We start from the raw sequence: 23830 nt of genomic DNA on the forward strand, positions 1-23830 counted from the left end.
AAGGAGAGGAGGAAGACGTCTACAGAGACGGCAGGAAAAGAAGAAGTGGAGGAGAGTGGAGGTTCGGGTTGGTACTTTAAATGTTGGTACTATGACTGGTAAAGGGAGAGAGGTAGCTGATATGATGGAGAGGAGAAAGGAAAATATGTTGTGTGTTCAGTAGACCAAGTGGAAAGGGAGTAAGGCCAGAAACATTGGAGGTGGGTTTAAACTGTTCTACCATAGTGTGGATAAAAAGAGAAATAGTGTAGGGGTGATCCTGAAGAAAGAGTACAGTAAGAGTGTAGTGGAGGTGAAGAGAGTTTCTGATAAGGTGATAAACGTGAAGCTAGAAATTGAAGGGGTGGTGATAAATGTCATCAGTGCTTATGCTCCACGAGTGGTTTGTGAGATGGAGGAGAAAAAAGAATCTGGAGTGAGTTAGATGAAGTGGTAGAAGGTGTATCTAGAAATGAACGATTGGTGATTGGGGCAGATTTCAATGGCCATTTAGGTAAAGGGAACAAAGGTGATGAGGAGGTGATGGGCAGTGTTGGGGGTAACGCGTTACAAGTAACGTGCGTTACGTAATAATATTAAACATAAAAAAATAAATACTGAATTAAAATGAACGTAGTCATGTAGAATCGCGCACTCATAAGTGCGAGCCGCGGGAACAGAAGCTGGTCAGAAGCGGAGATGGCAAACCAGAGAATTACATTACTGCGATGAAAGTATTCTTATTATTTTGAAATAGTCGAGGAAAAGGAGAAAGAAATAATGGTTAAGTGTAGATTTTGTGTTGGCTCTTGTCAACTGCAAAAAATACCACTTCAAAAAAAAAAAAAAAACATCTGCATGCAAAGCACAGCACTACAGATGTGTGTGTGTGTGTGTGTGTGTGTGTGTGTGTGTGTGTGTGTGTGTGTGTGTGTGTGTGTGTGTGTGTGTATATATATTGTTGAATATATGGAAACGGAGACAGAAATATAGAAAACATTTGCCGACTTTCCACCACTGCAGATCCATGGACTGCTCAGAATAAAAGTTCACCGTGGGTGACACGTACGATTCCATCGCAGCGGAGAAAGAGAGCAAATTCACAGCTCATTTGCTCTTTGTGGGAAGATAATCTGCCACTGTCACTGATAATAGCGCGAACTTTGTAAAAGCGTTCAGAATGTTTCAAGCTGATGATGAAGCAGAGAATGATGAAGACGAGGACGAGGTCATAATTACGAATTGCACGAAGTTTTACGTGATGACAGCGAGAGGTATGTTCTCCCTCCACATAACCGGTGTGCAGCCCACACCCTCAACCTTATATACACGAACGATAGTTACATTTCTGACGGCGAAGGCAGATTGCAAAGCAGTGTACAAAAGAGTGCGACTGGAAAGTGTTCAGTCTTTTAAATGTTTAAGACACGTATTTTGCCCTAATATAACTTATTTTCTAATGGCAATTATCTATATTACACCTGTTACACCTGTAAGGCGTGAAAGAGATACAAGTAACGCAAAAGTAATATAACTCATTACTTTCCATAAAAAGTAACTAAGTAACGTAAATAGTGGCCAGGCAGAGGGACCTAGCTGGGAAGGATGTACTGCAAGTTAGAGCAATAAAGGATGGAGATGGAAATGTGTTGACTAGTGAGGAGAGTGTGTTGAGAAGGTGGAGGGAGTATTTTGAGCAGCTGATGAATGAGGAAAATGAGAGAGAGAGAGAAATTAGGATGATGTGCAATTAGTGAAGCAGGAAGTGGATAGGATAGTAAGGAGGAAGTGAGAGCAGCGATTACGAGGATGAAGAGTGGAAAGTCGGTTGGACCAGATGACATACCGGTATTGGAAGCATGGAGATGTTTAGGAGAGATGGCAGTAGAGTTTTTAACCAGATTGTTTAACAAGATTCTGGAAGGTGAGAGGATGCCTGAGGAATGGAGAAGGAGTGTTCTGGTACCGATCTTGAGGCATAAGGGAGATGTGCAGACCTGCAGTAACTACAGGAAATGAAGTTGATCAGTCACACCATGAAGTTATGAGAAAGAGTAGTGGAAGCCAGACTGAGAGAAGAGGTGACCATCTGTGAGCAACCGTATGGTTTCATGCCGAGGAAGAGCACCACAGATGCCTTATTTGCTTTGAGAATGTTGATGGAGAAGTGTAGAGGACAGAAGGAATTGCATTTTGTATTGGTGGATTTAGAGAAAGCGTACGACAGGGTGCCAAGAGAGGAGTTGTGGTATTGTATGAGGAAGACAGGTGTGTCAGAGAAGTATGTGAGGGTGGTGCAGGACATGTATTAGAGCAGTGTGACAGCAGTGAAGTGTGCAGTAGGAACGACAGACTGGTTCAAGGTGAAGGTTGGACTGAATCAAGGATAGGCCCTGAGCCCTTTCCTGTTTGCAGTGGTGATGGACAGGTTGACGGACCAGGTCAGACAGGAGTCTCAATGGACTATGATGTTTGCGGATGATATTGTGATATGTGGTGAGAGTAGTGAGCAGGTTGAGAAGAGCCTAGAGAGGTGGAGGTACCCGCTGGAGAGAAGGGGAATGAAAGTCAGTAGGAGTAAGACAGAGTACATGTGCGTAAATGAGAGGGAGGGCAGTGGAGTGGTGCGGTTGCAGGGAGAAGAGCTGGAGAAGGTGGTGGAGTTCAGAAGAGTGACAGGAGTGATTTATGATAGAAGGGTATCTGCAAGAATGAAAGGGAAAGTTTATAGGACTGTGGTGAGACCTGCGATTTTGTATGGATTAGAGACAGTGGCATTGAGTAAAAGACAGGAGTTGGAGCTGGAGGTAGCTGAGCTGAAGATGTTAAGGTTTTCGTTGGGAGTGACGAGGATGGACAAGATTAGAAATAAGTTTATTAGAGGGACAGCGCATGTAGGACGTTTTTGTGACAAGGTGAGGGAGGCGAGATTGAGATGGTTTGGACATGTGCAGAGGAGGGACATGAATTATATTGGTAGAAGAATGCTAAGGATGGAGCCACCAGGAAGATGGAAAAGAGGAAGGCCAAGGAGGAGGTTCATGGATGTGGTGAGGGAAGACATGCAGGTAGTTGCTGTGAAAGAGGCAGATGTAGAGGACAGGGTGGTATGGATAAAGGTATTAGTGACCAAAAAATAATGTCCCTTCCTTTCTTCTTTTCGGATCTGCCTAATTTATACTGGTGCTCTACCTCTGGATGGAGATTTCTTCAAGTAAAGACCACTCTGTACAGTTGCACATGGTTCCACAACAGCCTAAAGATCTATGGAGTTACTGAGCAACTCAAGAAATATGAGGATGGATTTGCACTGTAGTTAATATAAACAGTCTGCTACATATTTGCATTTAAGCACAAATCACTGAAGAGCACACCTCAACAATGATAAAACTTTAGTGAATGGACATTTGGTGCCACCCAGATGGGTTATGGGTTCCTCTCAAGGTTTCTTCCTTATACCATACATGGAGTTTTTCCTTACCACTGGTTTGCTCATTAAGGATATAACTTATAGACAATAACATCAATTCATGAATTTATTATAAATGAATCATTTTACTTTAATACTAAAGTACATATTCAAATGCAAGAACCCTTGTATTTTTAATCAAGTATAAATAGGAAAGGAGTAATTAATGTCATATCGAAGTAAATAGCAGTAATCAAGGTAACTTAAAAAGGTAACTTAAAAAAAATCTAAGTACATATCAAGTGTTTGATAAATGTGTGTGGAAATGTGTAAGAGATTCAGTAAAAAAAAAAAAGCTTATGTTTTTGATGAGGCAATTAGTAAAATCTGTCTCTTCCAGATGAGTTCTAATCACTGATTTGATGTTTTTATGCTGTCAACTTTGATTGTCTTTAGAAAAAAAATCATTGTAAATATCTAGAGCACACCATCAGTTAGAAAAAGGTTATATACTACAATAAATTAATTTACAGAATTATCACTTACAATGTAAGAGATCTAATAATCAGTCATAATCAAAGGTGCTGGCTTTGCATTCAGTAAACCTAAAAGATGACAGAGCAGCTAGTAGTAAGTCAGTTTAGCCCATCATTAACATAAATCCTGGCTCATCAGAGCATGTCATCAGTACATTGAAGATGTGATCCAAACACTTGAAGCATATACAGAGGTGGCCTGGGATTATTATTGTTGCATCACATTTATTGTGTGAACAGGAATCCACCATTCTGCATCCCAGGCAACAGTAAAGCACTGTAACACATTCACACGTTCAGATAAAATAGTCTTATTTACACCGAACAAAATTATAAACACAACACTTGTTTTTGCCCCCATTTTTCAACTCAAAGATCTAAGACTTTTTCACAGGTGTGGCATATCAAGATGCTGATTAAACAGAATGATTATTGCACAGGTGTGCCTTAGGTTGGCCACAATAAAAGGCCACTCTAAAATGTGCAGTTTTACTGTATCTGGTCTGACCACCATTTGCCTCACGCAGTGCAACACATCTCCTACGCATAGAGTTGATCAGGTTGTTAATTGTGGCCTTTGGATGTAGGTCCACTCCTCTTCATTAGCTGTTGTATAGGCCGATACAGAGCATCCCAAACATGCTCAATGGGTGACATGGCCAGTGAGTATGCTGGCCATGCAAGAACTGGGATGTTTTCAGCTTCCAGGAAAGCTGGGCCATGTATTATCATGCTGCAACATAAGGTGATGGTCATGGATGAAAAGCCCAATGGGCCTCGGGATCTCGTCACAGTATTTCTGTGCATTCAAAATGTCATCAATAAAATGCACCTGTGTTCGTTGTCCAGAACATACGCCTGCCCATACCATAGCCCCACCGCCACCAACGTTGACATCAGCAAACTGCTCACTCACACGACACCACGCACGCTGTCTGCCATCTGCCCTGAACAGTGAAAACCGGGATTCATCCGTGAAGAGAACACCTCTGCAAAGTGCCAGATGCCATCGAATGTGAGCATTTGTCCACTCAAGTCGGTTACAATGACAAACTGCAGTCAGGTCGAGACCCCGATGAGGACAACAAACATGCAGAAGAGCTTCCCTGAGACGGTTTCTGAGTTTGAGCTCTGGAAATTCCTGCAGTCAGCAATTTTGAGACATTTAACCGATACATCTACCAAAAGTACCATTTTTATTGTCTGAAATGGGTACTTTCTGTAACCATACCAATGCATAGAGTGCTGTATCAGCATCAAAACTGTTAAATTTTCCTTTTTAAAAAGCTGCAAAACCACTGCACCAAAAACCTCTGGTGGAATGAATTGGAACACTGATTGAATAGCAGTGCTACATAGTACACTAGCTATAGAAAAGAAACCGCACCAACCAGTGTCATTTAAGTGTTTTTCTTTAAATCTGGTTTAAAATTAAATTTGACATCCAGATTTCAGCAAAGCTGTTTTGTGACAAATGACCACTGTCAAAATAACTATACTAATAGTTAAAGGATATTTAAAGGTTCAAAACATTTTTTTAATTGTTCCCAATATCTAGGAATCACTTGAATATGGACCACATTTTTCTGTCACCTCAAGTTTAAGAAAGTTGATCAACTGTAATTTCATTAATATTCCTTAGTTAGGAAAACAGCAAACACATTTGATGGTCTAATAAATATTGCACAAGATTTTCATAACCAAAGAAATGTTGTGTAATACAGGGCATCTTAAAAAAAAAAAAAATTAAATTAGATGGAAATTGGCAACTTGGGTGGATGGTGGCTATTAAAAAAATTGTTAGTGTACACACATTATGACTGCTTCTGAAAGTTGGTAAGTTTTAGATGACACTTATTTCCGAAGGCACCAGAAAGAAACCAGTATTGTTTAGGGGGATTCTTGCTACAGTATTGTTCTGAAGCAAAGATGCACTGCACAATTCTAAAAACATTCTTCTTAAGGTTAACCAAAAGTATTATACTAATGATAACCAGTGTACATGTAAAGCATATTATGAGATACTGGTCTAATTAAAGACTGTTCAAGAAAGCCATTTGTTAAATTCTTTTAGTAGAATATAAAATTCTATAATAGTGCTGTTTCACTACTTACAATACTGATTTTTTTACTATTACCATCCACTGCTCATTCAATGTATCAAATCTGCATGTTGTATTAATGTAAATGTTACAACATAGAACACAAGGACGCTATTTCTCAGATAGACACACAAACTACAGCTCAATTACATACTTTAAGATGATTGTTATTACCAGGCAATTTGTCACTGGTTTGAACTGTTTTTTTTTTTTTTTTTAACAAAAAGTATATTTGAATGTGATGTCAGTTTTCATCCGATACAAATAATGATGGTGGAATGGTTTAAAGAGAATCAAAAGGGTTTTTTCTTGTGAGATATTGCTGCTGAAGTAGAACAGATGATAAAAAGGGAAGTATGCACACAATGCAATTTTAAACATTGTCATTTAAACAAAGTCTTACTTTTTTTTTTGGACATCCCGTTTATAATAAATGAGCAATCAAATTTTAACAACAATTGCAAAAAAAAAAAAAAAAAAAAGTCTTATGTGAACATGTAATTGTGTATGGATATTTACAATAAAAACCAGAAATGCAAACAAGAAATGCTTATAAAACAAACAAAAAGAAAAATCTCCAATGGTTCCAGACATTCTAAGATATAGTTTGTTGGTTCAATCCAACTCCAGTGCTGTAAGTGAATCTATTTGTTGATCTGCTTCCCAGATTTCAGCTCCACACATTTAAACATATCCAACATAGCTATCAGTCCTTTTACACTCAAATAACAAAACAGAAGTATCAGACTGGGATCAGAATTAAACTTTCATAGGATGCTAGATATCCAGGAAAAGAGCTGGCAGGCCACTGCACTTCCAGCATAAGGCCAAAAAAGGTCAGATGTGATACACAGGAAAAAAGGTCAAATCTTGTCCTGAATGAATGACTGCTGCAGGGCTTGGTTTATACTGATGCGCTTGGCAGGGTCTAACATCAGAGTGCCATCAAGCAGATCCTTCAGCTGCATCACTTTCTTTCTCTGCTCTTCTGGAAGTCTCTGGCCACCAATCAGGTCTGCCAGCAGGTCTTTAGTAGGGTTAATAGTGCTCATTACTGTCACTTTCTCCTATTAAGAAACAGAGTGTATATATGAGTATTGGGCAGTGTTTGTATGTTTGCATAAGCATGGGTACATTAAAGGTTAACAGTTGTTTAGAAAGTAGTAATTATTGTAGCACTGTTCTTTTTCACCATTTACTACTAAATGTAATATGCAAAAATATGAAAACATGAGACAAAAGGTCATGAAAAATCACAAAATGTGTAAAGAATGTTATAAATATAAATTCAAACGAACCCTTTCAGTCACTTTGTCCACTTCTATGTACAGAAAGTTTAGGTTCTGGTCAAAGTGTTGATCTTTAAAAAAACCTTTCCGAATCATCTGCAATGAATAACAAAAATGCTTAATGGTATATCAAAAAATAACAATGCCACAAGCATAATGAAATATAATCAATTCAATAACATGAGATAAATAATTATTTATTCCATAGTGCAGGTCAGACCTTGTTGGGCATTTTTCCTTTAAGGTCCATCGCCAGTTTGATCATGTGGTTGTTTGAAGAGCCAGGAAATAAGATCCTTCCTGTATAAAGCTCATACAGAGTGCAACCTACTGACCACATATCAATTCCATAATCATATGGCTTTCCAATAACTACAGGCAAAAAAAGAAGAAAAAGAAGAATAAACAAGCTTGCATAAATTCCAAGAACTTTTACAACGAAATAAACAAACAAACTACCGTAATTTCCAGACTATTAAGCGCAATATATAAGCCGCACCCACTGAATTTTTATTTTGAACATAAATAAGCCGCACCTGTCTATAAGTCTATACTGAACCTAATGAACTTTACACAGGTTTTAATGAAAGACAGTGTCTGTTACATGGTGTAACGGGGTGAAATATGTTGTGGCTCCTTTAAGAGCAGAGCAAAAGAGCATTTTGGGAATAGCCTGCCACCGCATTTTTCCGGTATTACTGCATGTGTGCAAGACCGAGGAATATGTCATTATTTTCTGATGTTCATTACTCTGACTAACTCGTAACACTGTTGCCAAGAAAAATAAAAAAGCAAGAGTTTTGGAAACCTGTCTGTGCTTATATGATTTGTGTTGCAACTGGAGTTAGTGAGCTCTCCCTTTACCCAGACTCAACGCGTTACAACGACTTGTATCTAAACAGTAACCTACAAAAAAAGTCATTGTTCACTGTCTCCTCCTTCCGTGGAAGTTTTTTCTCCCAATGCCATGCACCTCAGAACACATTTAATTGGTCTAATGTTATGTCTCAGTTTTTTGGCTTGAAGTTTGTGAAACCGGGAAAAACAGAAAAAATCCATAAATTAGCCGCTTCGTTGTTTAAGCCGCGGGGTTCAAAAACTGGGGAAAAAGTAGCGGCTTATAGTCTGAAAAATACGGTAAAGTATACCAAAAGCTACACCAAAGAGGTCAAAGAAGGTGATCTTACTGATCTCAGGAGCTCGGTAGAACCGGCTGACCAGGTAAGGAGTAATGTCGTTATCAGCCACGTGGGAGGCCGAACCAAAATCACATAGTTTGAGGATGGTCTTTGACTCATTCACCTAAACATTAAGGCCAGTGGTGAAAGATAAATCAATAAAATGCTAATAAAAAAAAAGCACTAGTTACTAATAAAAATTTGGCCATACAGTTTATTAATATATGAAGTTGTGATGTCTGTCATTTGTCCTGGTTAAGCTCACCAATATGTTGTCAGGTTTGATGTCAGCATGTAGAATATTACAGCGCTTCAGAAGCTTTAAGGCCAGAAAGAGCTGTTGGCTGTAGGAACGAACAGCCTTAATGTGGAGACCTACGTCTTTGCCATACTTCTTCAAGACCTCACGAAGATTCATACTAAGGGAGAAAGATAGGGAAGGCTAAAATAAATGTTACATAAGAAATAATGACAGTTTGTGCTGCAATATGTACATAATGCATGTAGTGCACAGTTTTCATATATAACAGTATTGCAGTTGTTTATGCGTATGTATACTATATACATTATACATGTGCTTGTATAGCGGTATAGATCTATTGTCCTCTGAAAACAATTTAAAATGTTCAAAATAGCTGGCAACAAAAGTGAGTACTCTCTTAAGTGAACATATCAAAACTATGTCCAAAGTGTCAATATTTTGTGTGAGAAACATTGTTATCTACACTGCCTTGATCCTTCTGGGCATGGAATTCACCAGAGCTGCACAGGTTGCTGCTGGAATCCTCTTCCACTTCTTCATAATGGCATCATGAGCTGCTGGATTTTAGACACATGGCACTTCACCTTCTGTTTGAGGATGCCCCACTGGTGCTTAATCACCTTCACCTTCAGCAAGACAGTTGACATCTTGACGATGTGTTTGGGGTCATTATTATGCTGTAAAACTGCCTTTTGGGAACTTTCTTAAGGGATTCTGCTTTAGAATGTAGCAGGTCAAGGACACTTTCACAACTCCAGACACAGACTCTTCTCACGACAGCCATCAAAAAAAATGCAACTAGATTCTGAAGATAAGATTCACTGCAAAGTTCCTTTACTGCACAACTATCAATTAAAAATATATATACTGGTGTACTACATTTTACCATGTTTATTATATTTCTATTCTTTTTTTCTGAGTATGTTCTGTTTGTTGGTGCACTGTGAAACGAGGAACAAAAAAATAGAAATATAATAAACATGGTAAAAATTTAGTACACCAATCATATCTATGCAATAAGATATTGCCGACAGACACATTGCTACAAATAAACTTCACAAAAAGCAGTGTGAATATTAGGTTGCCAACAACCAACACTGCTTCCATTTTTACTAAAAAAAAAAAAATACTGCTGTTATAAGGAGGCAGTTTTGCTGTTACAAAATAATGCACACATTGAGTGCATTATGCACAAATTTAACACAGTATATAGACTTAACCTCTCAAGTCCCCAGATATGTGGTAGAATATCTTTTAAAAAAACAAACAGACATGCACACTCATAACGCAATACCTTAGAGGCTCAAACACCAGACATAAGTGCTGTTTGTGGTAGAAATGTCTGAAGAGGCGCAAACAATGGAATTTATCATCAGGATCAGCATCATTAAGCTTCTTCAGAAACTCCAACTCCTTCAGCCCTGTCTTTTGCCTGTAATCAGAAAGATTAAAATGTGAGGCATAATTGTGTTAACTAAACAAGGTAAACACACTGTTGCAACATAGTATCTAGAATGAAGTTTAAGATTTCTGGAGTCAGGACCTCATCCTTAATGGGATAATAACAATAACTTTACCCCAGGCCTCCTCACTTAACATCAGTGCCTGACCTCAATAATTCTCTTATGGCTAAAAGAAGAAACCAACACAGGCATAATCTAAAATCTGAATTGCATGATTTCTGGCAAAAATCACTGCCTTCTGACAGGGACTACGGGCAATTTTTGTTTTTACCACCTGAAGGTCAACCAAAAGGACTTTCCAGAACATTTTTGTTTTATTTCTATTTTCTAATAAAAATTAATTAACCAAAGTTATTTGATTAAATATTAAATTGCATGTCAATCACCTATCCAGTTATAGCACCTTTTTAAATATCGACAACATAAGAAGTGATGAATAGTAACTGCATTATTCCTAATGCATGGCTGCTCTCTTTAATAACTAGAAAAAAACTTTGCATCTAAAACCAATGTCCCAAAAACACCCTTGATATAGTCATTATATATATTATTATTATATATATATCACACATACATACATACATACACACACACAAACACTGGCAAACAAAATTAGAGAACAATTTATAAACAATTGAACACTTCTGAAATAATGTCAACTTCACTGCTCAACAGTTGGAGTTTTTGTCCTGTCTATACCATGCTACCAGAACACCTTTTCCACAAAATAACTAAGGCATTAAAAAAAAAAAAAACAAACATTATTTTGCAGAAAACACACTGATCAAAATTAGAGAACAATGACTGTAGCATGGAAAAAGATTACAACAAAATTTTCTGAAGGTTACAACAGTCAGCAATTAGTAGGAAGTGTACAGGCCTTAATTACAGGAATTAATTCAGCACATCTCCGGCCACAGGACAGCACTAGTCTCTCACACTGCTCTGGTGTGATTTTGGTCTACTCTCCTCCACAGTTCGGTGACTGTAGTGGGTTTCTTGGCCATAACTTTGTCGCCAAGGATTTTCCAGAGGTTATTCTATTCGGTTGAGATCAGGACTCTGGGCAGACCATGTCATTATTTCAATGTTTTCAGTTTCAAGGAACTGCTTTACCCGTTTTGCTGTGTGACATGGAGCGTTGGCCTGCATGAACACTGCGGGCTGATTGGGTGATGAACACAGGGAAGGAACCATATGTTGTTGAAGAAGGTTCTGATAAACATTTGCATTCACTCTACCATGTAGCTGTATAAGAGGCCCAAGTCCTGCTGCAGAAAACATGCCCCAAACCATGACACTTCCTTCTCCACTTTTCACTGACTTCTTTACACACTTTGGGTTCAGTCTTTCTCCAGTTTGCCGCTGAACATAATGTTTCCCGTCAGACCCAAATCAATTAAACTTGCTTTCATCACTGAAGTGAACTTTGGACCAGTTCTCCTCTGTCCACACAACATGCTTAGTCTAGCCTTTTGATTCTTTCTGCTAATGAGAGGTCTGGTCACTGCAGAGTGGGCTTTCAGTCCAAATGCCCTTAACCGTCGAGACACTGTATGACGAGATCCTTAACCTGTTCAGCGCTAAACTGGTGAGCAATTTTAGCTGCAGTGTGGAAACGATTACCCATTGAGATCCTCTGCAGTATCCTGTCCTCTCTTGTATTTGTCTTCCGTGGACGACCAGCCTTCTTGGCGGACTTGAATGAGTTTGTGATGATGTAAAGATTCAATATTCTTGAAATCACAGATTTGGAATGACCAACTTGTCTTGCTATGGCTGATAGGGTCATCCCTTTGGCCTTCATCTGGACAACCTGCTGCCGGAGGCTTTCAGTCACTTTAGAACGGCCCACCATCTTGCAGAGTCAGTGAAACTGGAAGTTAGGCTGCCAGTTAAATAGGGGTTGACAGATAATCAAGGAAATTGGCACCTGGTGCCAGATTAACACCAATAACTGGGAGTTATCTGAAAGTGTTCTCTAATTTTGATCATTGTGTTTTCTGCTAAATAATTTTTTTTTTTTTTTAATGCCTTAGTTATTTCGTGAAAAAGGGTGTTCTGGTAGCATGGTATAGACAGGACAAAAACTCCTTCAGCTGTTGAGCAGTGAAGATGACATTATTTCAGAATTGTTCAATTGTTTATAAATTGTTCTCTAATTTTAATCGCCAGTGTATGTGTGTATTTTTTATATATATAAATATATATATATATATATATATATATATATATATATATATATATATATATATATATATATATATATATATATATATATATATTATATATATATTATATATATATTTTTTTTTTTTTTTTTGCCAGATTAACCCTGCTTATTATTAATGTTAAATTAATGCATTTACATGAGCTCGTTGTTGCGGATGATCTTCACTGCCACCTCCTGGCCAGCACGTGCAGTGTCTCTGGCTCGGACAACATTACTGAATACACCCTGCCCTGTGTAGCCATAGACATCGTAGCGCTTATCTAACGTCTCACCAATGTTCACACCTGGTGAGTTAAAAAATAAAAAGCAACATATAAAAATTATGTTCATTTTATTTGCTTTTAAACACTGAGAAGAAACTGAAAATATCAAACGCACACAAACCCTGAAAATTACAAACACTCGTGTGTTATTTTACCGATTGAAATTTTTTAAAAGCTTTGATTTGCCACCAGCTGCAAAAATTTGTCTTTTTTTTTAACCAGGTTACTTACGATAGTATCCTTCAGAATCGGTCCAGTTGTCTCTAAGATTTGGGTTTTCCTTAAAGTCTTTGCCAACTCCAACAGCCCTGAGCCTGGCACTCTGGGGGTGGTGGGGGGTTAATGAGTATTTGTGAACAATGTTTATACAGTCATCTACTGTAAAATAAATAAATAAATAAATAAAAAGGCACAATATGTATGTATTTTTTCCCACACACTTACATCAAAATCTGCAGCAAACATGTCATCCGACTCTGTGAACATGTCAGGGGCAGACGGTTTCTTTGTGTTTGTTCCTGATGAACATAAAACAGAACAACTGTTCACCTTGATGCAGTGTGTAGCTTTTAATTTTTATAAAACAACCATGCCAGAGTATGTATGCAGTGAAGGTGTGGAAAAGATTTTTCTATGTTTCAAAATGTGCAATTTTTTCCTGCCCCAAGCAAAAAGAATAAAAACTTGAGATCAATACAAATTTGTCAGTAATAAAATGCAATTCTTTAAGAAAAATAAGTTTGTGACTTTGTCTAAACAATATACACCATCAATGCTAAAAACAATGCACACAGCACAAAATTAGTCATTAATCTTCATATAGACATATATGACAAATTCTCATTACATTTCTAAGTTCATTTGTGACCAACCCTCAACATGTTATGGTAAACAGGAGTGAGAAGTTACTGGGTTTAATGGAAATTGCCACCGATACTATGCACAATTATTGATGTTTTAAAAAACTTGGAATTTACACTTTAAATAACTTTACGTTGGTGATTTACAATTTTAAATAAAAGTTGTGTATACACAAAGTTTTTTTTATGACTGGAGATCAGAGATCTCCTTGAAGGAAAGCTGTCCTTTGTTCTGCTTGCATCCAAATTTGTCTTTATTAAATGTACAGAGGGTGAACAGAATTTCTGAATGTGTGATTCCTACTATGAAGCATGGAGAAGGATTTGTGATGGTGCTTTTACAATGTTGGTGATTTAGTAAAAAGTAAGGGGCACAGTAACACAGCAAATCTACCACAGCGTTTTGCAGTGACATGCCATCCCATTCGGTTTGCAATCAGTCGGACAATCATTTGTTTTCTAACAGGACAATGACCCCAAACACGCCTTCAGGTTATGCAAGAGCTATTTCTCCAAAGAGGAGAGTGAGTGCTACATCAGATGGCCTTCTGACCTGGCCTAAATCTAAATCATGTTCCGGTAGTTTGGGATGAGTTGGACCTAAGTGGGAAGGAAAAGCAGCCAACAAGTACTCAGCAACTCTGGGAACTCCTAAAGGTTATTGGAAAACCATTCCAGGTGACTAACACATGAGGCTGAGTGATTTTCAAGAGTGTGCAAACCTCTCATCAAAGCAAATTATACTATGAACAATAGTTCATAAGTAGTTTGTTAATACTGAAAATCTTCAGTATTAATGTAGATTTCTGAAAATGTATGAAAACCCCCCAAAAGTGAAAATGCTGAAAATTCAAGTGTTCATTTATTATCAATCTACAAAATGGAAAGAAAATAAACAGAAGAGAAATCTAAATCAATATTTGGCGTGACAACTATCTGGAATTCAATTAATACTTTTGCACACTTTGTACACTTGCACAAATTCAGGGATTTAATAAGATCAGAGTCAGGTATATGATTAACCATTTATACCAAGCGGGTGTAAATATTAAATTCATTCATAGACTGAAACACATGAACTAAAGCAGCTGTGTAAAACGCCATAATCTGCTAGTAAGATGAGCTTGTGGAAGACAGTTTCATGTCACAGATTATACACCATGGCAAAACACAGCAACAAGACAAGGTAGCTATTAAGCATCCGCAGTGTCTTTTCCAGGCAAAGATTTTAAAGCAGACAATGTTTGTGCTGTTCAAGGCCAAAAAGGCAATGTTAGACACAGTGGTCAGGCCAATGAAGGTTATGTAGTGGATAAAAGATGTGCCTTTCTTACTTCCCTATACGTTGGAATATGTCCAGCAGAGAACTAGCAGAAACTAGTGGGACCCAGGTACACCCATGTACTGAAAGGTTAGTGGCCAAAAAGGCTTTCTTTTGAAATGGAAGCAAGGCTAAGCGACTCAACTATGTATTGAAAAATAGGAAATTAGGTGCTCTAGACAGACGAGTTAAAAGAAGTTGTTTGCTAAAAGGGCTGGAGAGCGGTACAATAATTAGTGTCAACAGTGAAGCAATTTAATTAATCTACAGTGAAGATTGTTGGAGGCTTCAATCTTCAATCAACAGTGAAGATTGTTGGAGGCTTTCTGCAAGTTTGGGGTTGCATTTCTGCAAATAGAGTTAGAGATTTGTTCAGAATTAATGGTGTCTTCAATGCTGAGAAATACAGGCAGATTATGCAATGGCATCGTGCAGTACCATCAGGGAGGCGTCTGATTGGCCCCAAGGTTTTTTTTGTGCAAATGTACAATGACTTGGGTCTACAAATGCCACAAACAGTTATGCAATCAAGTGTCCATCAGTGAATACTTGAAGCAATAATGAACTATCTGGTGTCATTAAGATGAGGATGGGTTCCCTTGTGAATCTGGTTCCTCCTAAGATGTTTACCATATTTCTTGAAGATTATGACACTAACATTCAAACGTAAAAAAAAAAAAAAAAGATCCTACTGCCACTCTCAATAACACCTACCTCTCATGTCCTCACCTTTCCTCAAACTAATCAGGGTGTCACAGAGGACATGAATATAATCAAAATCAGTGTGAATACAAAGAAACTAAAAATGATGTCCTACCTCAAATAACCACACAAACTCTAAGCTGTAAAGCAGCACATACCCTCTTTCTCCTGAGCTATGAGGTTGAGCTTGGCCTTCACATTATCCTCAAAGGTGTTCACATTTTCACGTTCGTACTCCTTAACATCGGCAGCAGCACGCTCCAGGATGTCGTCTGGTGAGGCAGAGCGACTGCGTGTGCTGCTCTGGGGACTGCTTGGCTCTGACACCATTAAGCCCATGTTACTGTCGTCCTTTGCTGTCCTGTATTTCTAATGACATATGCAGGATTGTGTTGGTATACAAATCAGTGCTTGTAAGAACATAATTTGTTGCTGGCAGCAGATTACAGAGCGCCACATACTCTTTCATTTTAATGGCAAGTACCGTTTCCCCCACCTGCATTATTGCTAGTCGCTGCTGTCGTCGCTTTTCAATCAGAGCCTCTTCGTCCTCCTCCTCGGCATCAAAATCTTCTATCCTGAACAAAGAGTGCTCATAAATACATATAACAACCAATAACACCAAAATCACAGAAATGCCTACGTATCCAGTTTAATGTAACCATATAGGTAAAGATCCATCAATATAAAAATATATATCAGTGCTTTCCTGTAGAACAATGATGAAATGCAAGCAACTTCTACTCACACATCTTCTGAGGAGGAATCCTGATCCACCTTCATGCCCTCTGACAAACTCCCCTTGTATTTGTCCTCATCTCGACTGCGCCTCCTCCTGCGCGCACGTTCTCTGGACGTAGAGCGACGAGCTCTGCTGTGCCCGAAACGATCCCTCTCACCAGACCTAAAAAAAAGAGATTATTTCCAGTGTAAGAACTGCAGTGTACCATAATTTCCAGGCTATAAGCCGCTACTTTTTCCCCACGCTTTGAACCTCGCAACTTAAAACACTTAAGCGGCTAATTTATGGATTTTTTCCGAGTTTTTCCCGGTTTCACAAGCTTCATGGCGGCAAAAAAGCGCGGAGCCCCGTAACATTAGATTAATTAAATTGCTGAATGGGTTTAGGTGAACCAATGGAACTCTTTATATTAAATCCAGCGCGCTCCCACTGAATCGGCCCGCACGACATCATAAATATGGATGAGGTACCTCTGACGTTTGACCTGCTACTCCCTGGGACTGTCCACAGGAAAAGTTAATCATTCGTCATGCTGAAAACAACCGGGCATGAAAAAACGCCCTTCACCTGTGTTCTGAGCTGCACTGCATCGGGAGAAAAGCTTCCACCGATGGCTTATATTTAGGTGCGCTTAATAGTCCGGAAGTAACGGTACTTAACTCATACTGTTTGTAATAAAGAGTGAATTTTATACTAACCTTCGTCTAAAAGGAGATCGACTCCGCCATCGTGGTGAGGGGCGCGATTGACGCCGTGGGGACAAAGACCTTCGTCTGAGTGGTGACCGGCTGACCCTTCGTCGCGCTGGGCTAGTTTCATATGACCTTCCAGTCCCATCTACACGCAAGCGTTTCCTAAAGAAGACAGAAATATTCTATTCTGAAGGAAGAGCTAGTGAAATATATGTTTAATTTAAAGTTAAAGCATCTACACTGAATTCATCCACCCTGTGGGTTTCCCATCACCAACACAACCAAAGCAAATGATAACTGTATAGATCAGTTTAGGTATTGTTTAAATTATGTAGTACTGTTCTCAACTTGAACTGAACAATCAGATCTAACATTTCATCAATCCTACAATCAACAAACTGCTGTGAACTGTCCTGTGAATAAACTTCAATGTTAACACCAAAATACATTACCCCTATAATAGTACTGTACATGTAAGGTGGTTTTCACTAATTGGTTTGCTAAAGTCTGAACCAGCTGTTCATAATTTGTATTGTGTTGGGTAAGATTTACTATTAAATGCAATATTAGTTGTGATTAAGTGCAGCAAATGTAAATTATTAACATAAGAAAACAAATGTGTATAAGAGGCAAAAGGCTTCATCCATAGGGTCTGGAAAGAAACGTATCTGTCTTTTGCATTTCAATTTCTATTCCACTTTACTAAATGGCCAGACCACAATAGTAAATCACACTTGGTATAGACCAGTCTGCAACCAGTCTGCAACAATTTTCTTAAAGTTTGGGAAAAGACCACATAGGTTTAAGTGGATAATCTTAGATATGTAATTATGTAACAAATCATCAGAAAGACATGTACAGCATTTCGCAAATACCCATATTCTAATTGATTAACAAAAGTGCATTGAAATCGTCATTGTAAAGTATGAAAAACATCTGGGGTCATTTAGATACAGACTAAGGATCTAAAATTTTAATGAAAAGTTGATATAGCTTTATGATTTTTAATTTATATAAAAATGTTATTCATATAAATGTTAATTTTTTTTTCAATAATTCAATCAGACCATCCACTTGTGGATTTAAAAGTGCGATTCTGATCAGCATAAATCAGCGATTTGGCAACATGGCAATGAAGTATGCAATGATAGCCATTTTGGTTCAATATTCTTTTTACCCAGAATAAGTCTCCAACCTACCTTGACTGAAAAAAACAACCCTATACCTTTAATCTTCCACCTCCATGACTGTGTGTGAGAGTCTGTCAACATTTTAAAGTTATTCCATTAATGCTAAAAATGCTACATTTAGACTCGAGTCCACAAAGTTTTCTAGGGCTGCAACAACTAATCGATAAAATTGTTAATAATCGATAACAATAAGCTGATTAGTTGGGCTGCTCATGGACGGGTTAGCGTGATGGCAAGAGAACACAGCAGCATGTGAAATGGTGGAGAATACAGGTTAACCAGCAACAAAAAAAGGGTGCGTCCCAAGTCATCCAAGGCATTTAGCATTTTATATTAAACGCAACAATGAAGACTGTAACCTGTAACGTATGCAAAGCTGAGCTTGTGTGTCATGGAAGTACGACAGTAATGCACGAGCACGTGAAAAGAAAACACAGGTTTCATGGATGGAAGCGAAACATCAGCACAGTAAGCAAAAAAAACTGCATAATCCCCATGTATAAATGGTATAGTTTATCGAAGTGCTATTGTGTAAACTGTTTGGGACAGTCGCACTGGATCTGTTCTGTTTACGAGCATTAGGTTGTGCAATCACCTAGATTGGTGATTCAATCTCTATAGTGATGGATTTAAATGGTGAAACACTAAACCAAGCTTGCTGTGTTTTTCCATTCTATTCTCTTTTAATAGCATTTTTCACTATTTTTTCACAGTTAACTTGTTAACTTTCAAAATGTGATTCACTGCCGCTTTACCATATGTTCAACCGCTAGTTTTCAAAGTTTGTATATTTAATTTATACATATATCACTTAATTATTATACAAATTAAATTATTACATATCCTAGATGCTTATATCTTCACAACTGAACAAAGCTATTCTTTTTAAACAAAAATTGTCAAAACTGGTAAATTTTATATGGATTTTTTTAAGCATGGTTGTCAACTTGCCATCTTCAATTCAAATTATCATTAAAAAGGGAACAATGCAGCATGTGTGAACTTGTTCAAGGAGAAATCCCCATGCACTCCTCAACAAGCAGAAACTATAAGCTTTATAAAATGTAAAAAAGATAGTTACTCAGTATTTGGCTTTTGCATTTTTTAAGTGCACTTTTACGCATAAATACCCTGAATTAGGGTTTTATATAGTTATAATAAGCAAAACAGCTAAAAAAATATATATTGTTTTATCTGATCAATCAAAAATTATTATAATGAATGTCTGATTAATTGTTTATCCAAATAATCATTAGTTGCAGCCATAACATTTTCTGCCAGTCATTCACTGTCCAGTTCTTGTATGTTTTGACTTTTACCTAGTTTGTTGCAAATAAACAACATGCAAGAGTAACAAAAAAACAATAAAAGATTAGGAGTACCCAAACCTCTGACATGCACTGTATTTTTGGATTATATGTATTAACTATCGATGTTTTACATAATGGAAAAACATTCCGTCGTCATTGGATGGCAGTTCCAAATTAGCTTAATACGGTAGAAAATAACTAGTAAAGTTTAAAATCTATTTTGTTCCCTCATTTATTCTCAAGTTGTACTTGTATATTTGCACTTTTTATACAGTGTACAGCAGTAGGAAAAAATATATAAATTTCACCAAAATATAAATCAGGTTTTTAGCATAATTTTACAAATTCCTACCTTGATGGTGAGTCTCTTCTGCGATCAGCTGAGCGACTACGGCCCTTCCTTGCAGGGGACCTGTTCCTAGAAGGAGAGTAGTTCTGTTTGGATCCAGATGATGCTGCTTGATGAGTCTGGCGCTCTCTCCGGTGAGTGGAAGAACTACGGCCTTGCCGTGGACTTGATGCCCACCGGTGGCGTGGCGAGCGGTTCTCCTTTCCTGACGAAGCATCCTTGGAAGGCGATTTGCCGGGTCTCTTGGCCTTGTCTGCCTCTGAGCGGCCATCTTTGGACTGTGACCTCTGATAGTGCAAGTGTGCTGGTGAACCCGATCGCTGTCTTCCCAGCTCCTGGGCTGTCCTCCTTTCCTCTTCACGAGGAGACGGGTGTCTGTCTGTTCGAGCCTCCTTTCCTTCAGACGAGCACCTCTTTTGCTCTGTTCTTTTTTCTACTGAGCGCCTCTTACTGGATGGGGATTGTGATTTCCTTACTCTCTCACGAGATCGGTTCTGGCTCTGTGAACTCCTCCTATCTTTGGACCTGCTGTACTCTGCTATTTCTTTCCCACTCTTACTCAGACGGCTGCCTCTGCTCTCCCTCGTCACTCTGTCTCCCTCTCTGGAGAGGCTATGTAGCTTTGTGCTCATTTTATTATCTGGCGAGTCCTGTTTGGTTTTGCTACCCCTGTTGCTACGATCCCTTGGTGGTTGAGTTTTACCCCCATTGCCTTTTTGGCACTGCTCTCCATTCCGGGGCCTGTGTCCCTCTCCATCCTCCTCAGAGCCTGAATTATAGCCCTGCAGGATAAGGCCCATTCCTGACTGAACCTTACCTTCCATCAGCTGGCTATCCAGCTCAGCTTTGATCATAGCTCTCTGCTTCTCCAAATCCTCTAGCAGAGCCCGGTCATCCACATTCGGGTTCTCAGATGAAGGAGAGGCATTTTCAGCCTTTCGGTGAACGGCTCCTGAAGGGGTAGGTGTCTTCTCTTTGCGACGATGCTTCTTATGCTTGTGTTTGTGTTTGCGCTTGCGCTCCTTTTCCTCCTCTAAAGCATGTTTATGCTTTTTGTGCTTGCTACGGTGCTTGTGCTTCTTTTTTTTGTGTTTGTTGCTGCTGTGATGTTTGGAAGTTTCATCTCTGTTCCTCCCATTTACCTCAGCTTGCTCTGTGCCCTCCTCCTCGTCATCCTCTTCAGACATTTCACTGTTCTCTTTTCCACTCTTTAATGGATTTGCCAAATCTTCTTTACTGTTATAATAAATATACAAATTATTTTAACAAGCAATGACAAACGACACCATCGCAGAAACAGTTTCTTAATCAATCCCTAAACTTTAGAAGAACAAACAGAAATGTTAGGAAACTAATGTAAGCCTCCAACCTGAGACTAAAGAGACAAGAGTGCCCCATGCACATACACGTTATTGTAATACTTTGACACAATAAAAGAACGTTTTAATGAACAGTCTTATTCATTCTTTATCACCACATTATCTGTGTAAAGCTGCTTTGAGACAATGTTCATTGTTAAAAACGCTAAACAAATAAAAATGAATAGAATTAAACAATATAATTAAATGCGTTTTAGATCTACAAGACATAAGGTAATTTTAGTTTCTTTGCATTACAAAAACAAACGGCATCTGTATTATCAAATGAAGACAGTTAACTGATCTGAACAAAAGCGTGTCTCGTAGGCAAGATTAACGTTAGCGTTAGCTCTGGAGTTTCTTTTCGCTAGACAACTAACGCGGAAACGTGTTAAACAAAAGTATACGCGGAACAAAAGTTGGCGTCTTAAAAACACCCATAGGAATTGGAAATTACACATTACTAGAACAATACAGTCTAAATAAATACATAAGATAGTACATGTGTTCCACCAACTAGCTAGTAAACTGCCCGCCGCCTAATTGCGGTCGGTGGAAATTGGCTTGTAGCAACATAAGCTATTTAGCTAGCTAGCTAGCATAGTAACGTTAGCATGCAATAAAATTGATATGAAAACAGCTATATTCACAACGGAACAAAAGATTCAATCATAAATCATCCCGTAAAAAGGGCACTATTGCAATTATTAATTTGGAGCAATTCTTTGTAAACTCAGTTTCTTACCCGTTATTCAACCTCTCACTTTGTAAGTCCATTTCAACGTCGGCCATTTTCTTCACCTAGTGGATGGTGTGTTTTCTTCTTTGGTGGTTTCGTGGTGGATTGAAAGTCAAAATTAACCGATTCTGCCCCTATGGGTCGGCACATGCTATAACTGCAACTCAGCAAAGCATTGTACAGAGTACAGTGCAACCTCGATACTCACGGGAGGTGACGTTCTATGACCCCTTGCGAGTAACAAAGAAATCGCGAGGTTTTGACTCTCCTGTTGATGGTTCCTTTTTCCAGGGGAAATGTACATATACTGTACTGTAAACTCAATAAAAATTCGGAATTACATGTCATAAATGTTTTATTTACTACTTTAAATGAATAATACAATAATAAAATAGTTGTTTAAACATTTTTATGTAATTTATTAGTACAAACTTTCAAGTCACTCGCGAGTATCAAGGTTGCACCGGTTCCAAATGAAAAGTTGCGAACTATCGGAATCGCGAGTATTGATTCCACTGTTCAACTCAAACAAACACACACACACACACACACACACATATGTATATACATGGCAGCTGCAGGCTGTGCATTTGGTACCTGGGCCTTCAGTGGGGACTTACCTGACATAATCCACCTTTTAATACCACCACTATCGCGTCGCAGTTATAGAAACCATCAATACTATTCAAAAATGCAATATAACAATGGGCGGCATTACAGAGAGAGAGGCATTTCACATATGGAGAGTAAATACTATTTTTACTAAAGCAAGCTCCAAACCTCTACACTTCAACCGCAACTGTGCCACCTACCTCATCTGGAGCAGTTCAGAATCAATGTTTGTCTAATAACATGACAAAAACTTAAAATAAATAAATAAATAATTAATCTTTCTCTGTCAGCAATTGTGGGCATAAAACAGTCTACCTCTGATGTTTTAATGTGTGCAAAGTGGTTGTTTTTGCTAGTCGAACTTGGCTGTAACAGTTTCCCTCTGACCAACCAATCAGAGGACGGAAAAATGCTGACACTATTCTGGGCCAGCTAGCTGACCCTGTGAGGCGAATTTAAAATCTGATTGGTTAAAGAAACATACATTATATATATGTATATATATATATATATATATATAGTACAGACCAAAAGTTTGGACACACCTTCTCATTCAAAGAGTTTTCTTTATTTTCATGACTATGAAAATTGTAGAGTCACACTGAAGGCATCAAGGGCTATTTGACCAAGAAGGAGAGTGATGGGGTGCTGCGCCAGATGACCTTGCCTCCACAGTCACCGGAACTGAACCCAATCGAGATGTTTTAGGGGTGAGCTGGACCAACAAGTGCAAAGCATCTCTCGGGGAACTCCTTCAAGACCGTTGGAAGACCATTTCAGGTGACTACCTCTTGAAGCTCATCAAGAGAATGCCAAGAGTGTGCAAAGCAGTAATCAAAGCAAAAGGTGGCTACTTTGAAGAACCCAGAATATGACATTTTTTAGTTGTTTCACACTTTTTTGTTATGTATATACAGTGAGGAAAATAAGTATTTGAACACCCTGCTATTTTGCAAGTTCTCCCACTTAGAAATCATGGAGGGGTCTGAAATTGTCATCGTAGGTGCATGTCCACTGTGAGAGACATAATCTAAAAGAAAATATCCAGAAATCACAATGTATGATTTTTTTAACTATTTATTTGTATGATACAGCTGCAAATAAGTATTCGAACACCTGAGAAAGTCAATGTTAATATTTGGTACAGTAGCCTTTGTTTGCAATTACAGAGGTCAAATGTTTCCTGTAGTTTTTCACCAGGTTTGCACACACTGCAGGAGGGATTTTGGCCCACTCCTCCA

At 38.4% G+C, this 23830-nt stretch overlaps 1 protein-coding gene across 1 annotated transcript; it reads right to left on the reverse strand.

Moving 5' to 3' along the window:
* Positions 1-5661: 5661 nt before the first annotated feature.
* On the reverse strand, positions 5662-22158 carry prpf4bb (pre-mRNA processing factor 4Bb). Its single transcript, XM_083529879.1, has 15 exons — positions 21984-22158; positions 19884-21116; positions 17038-17193; positions 16346-16501; positions 16094-16175; positions 15756-15966; positions 13159-13232; positions 12946-13036; positions 12588-12735; positions 10050-10187; positions 8759-8912; positions 8503-8617; positions 7536-7687; positions 7325-7411; positions 5662-7093 (listed from the first exon to the last, which is right to left on the reverse strand). Exons 1-15 carry the CDS (start codon positions 22028-22030, stop codon positions 6890-6892), a joined length of 3048 nt encoding a protein of 1015 aa, XP_083386005.1. The 5' UTR covers positions 22031-22158; the 3' UTR covers positions 5662-6889.
* Positions 22159-23830: the final 1672 nt, after the last annotated feature.

Source organism: Silurus aristotelis (assembly GCF_946808225.1).
Source record: "Silurus aristotelis genome assembly, chromosome: 25".
NCBI lineage: Eukaryota > Metazoa > Chordata > Actinopteri > Siluriformes > Siluridae > Silurus > Silurus aristotelis.

Coding starts and splice junctions, on each gene's coding strand:
- prpf4bb (XM_083529879.1), bottom strand. CDS start 22,030: ATGGCCGACGTTGAAATGGACTTACAAAGTGAGAGGTTGAATAACGG. Junction 13,037..13,158: donor TGTTTGCTGCAGATTTTGAT/GTAAGTGTGTGG, acceptor CACCACCCCCAG/AGTGCCAGGCTCAGGGCTGT. Junction 7,412..7,535: donor AAGGAAAAATGCCCAACAAG/GTCTGACCTGCA, acceptor TATTCATTGCAG/ATGATTCGGAAAGGTTTTTT.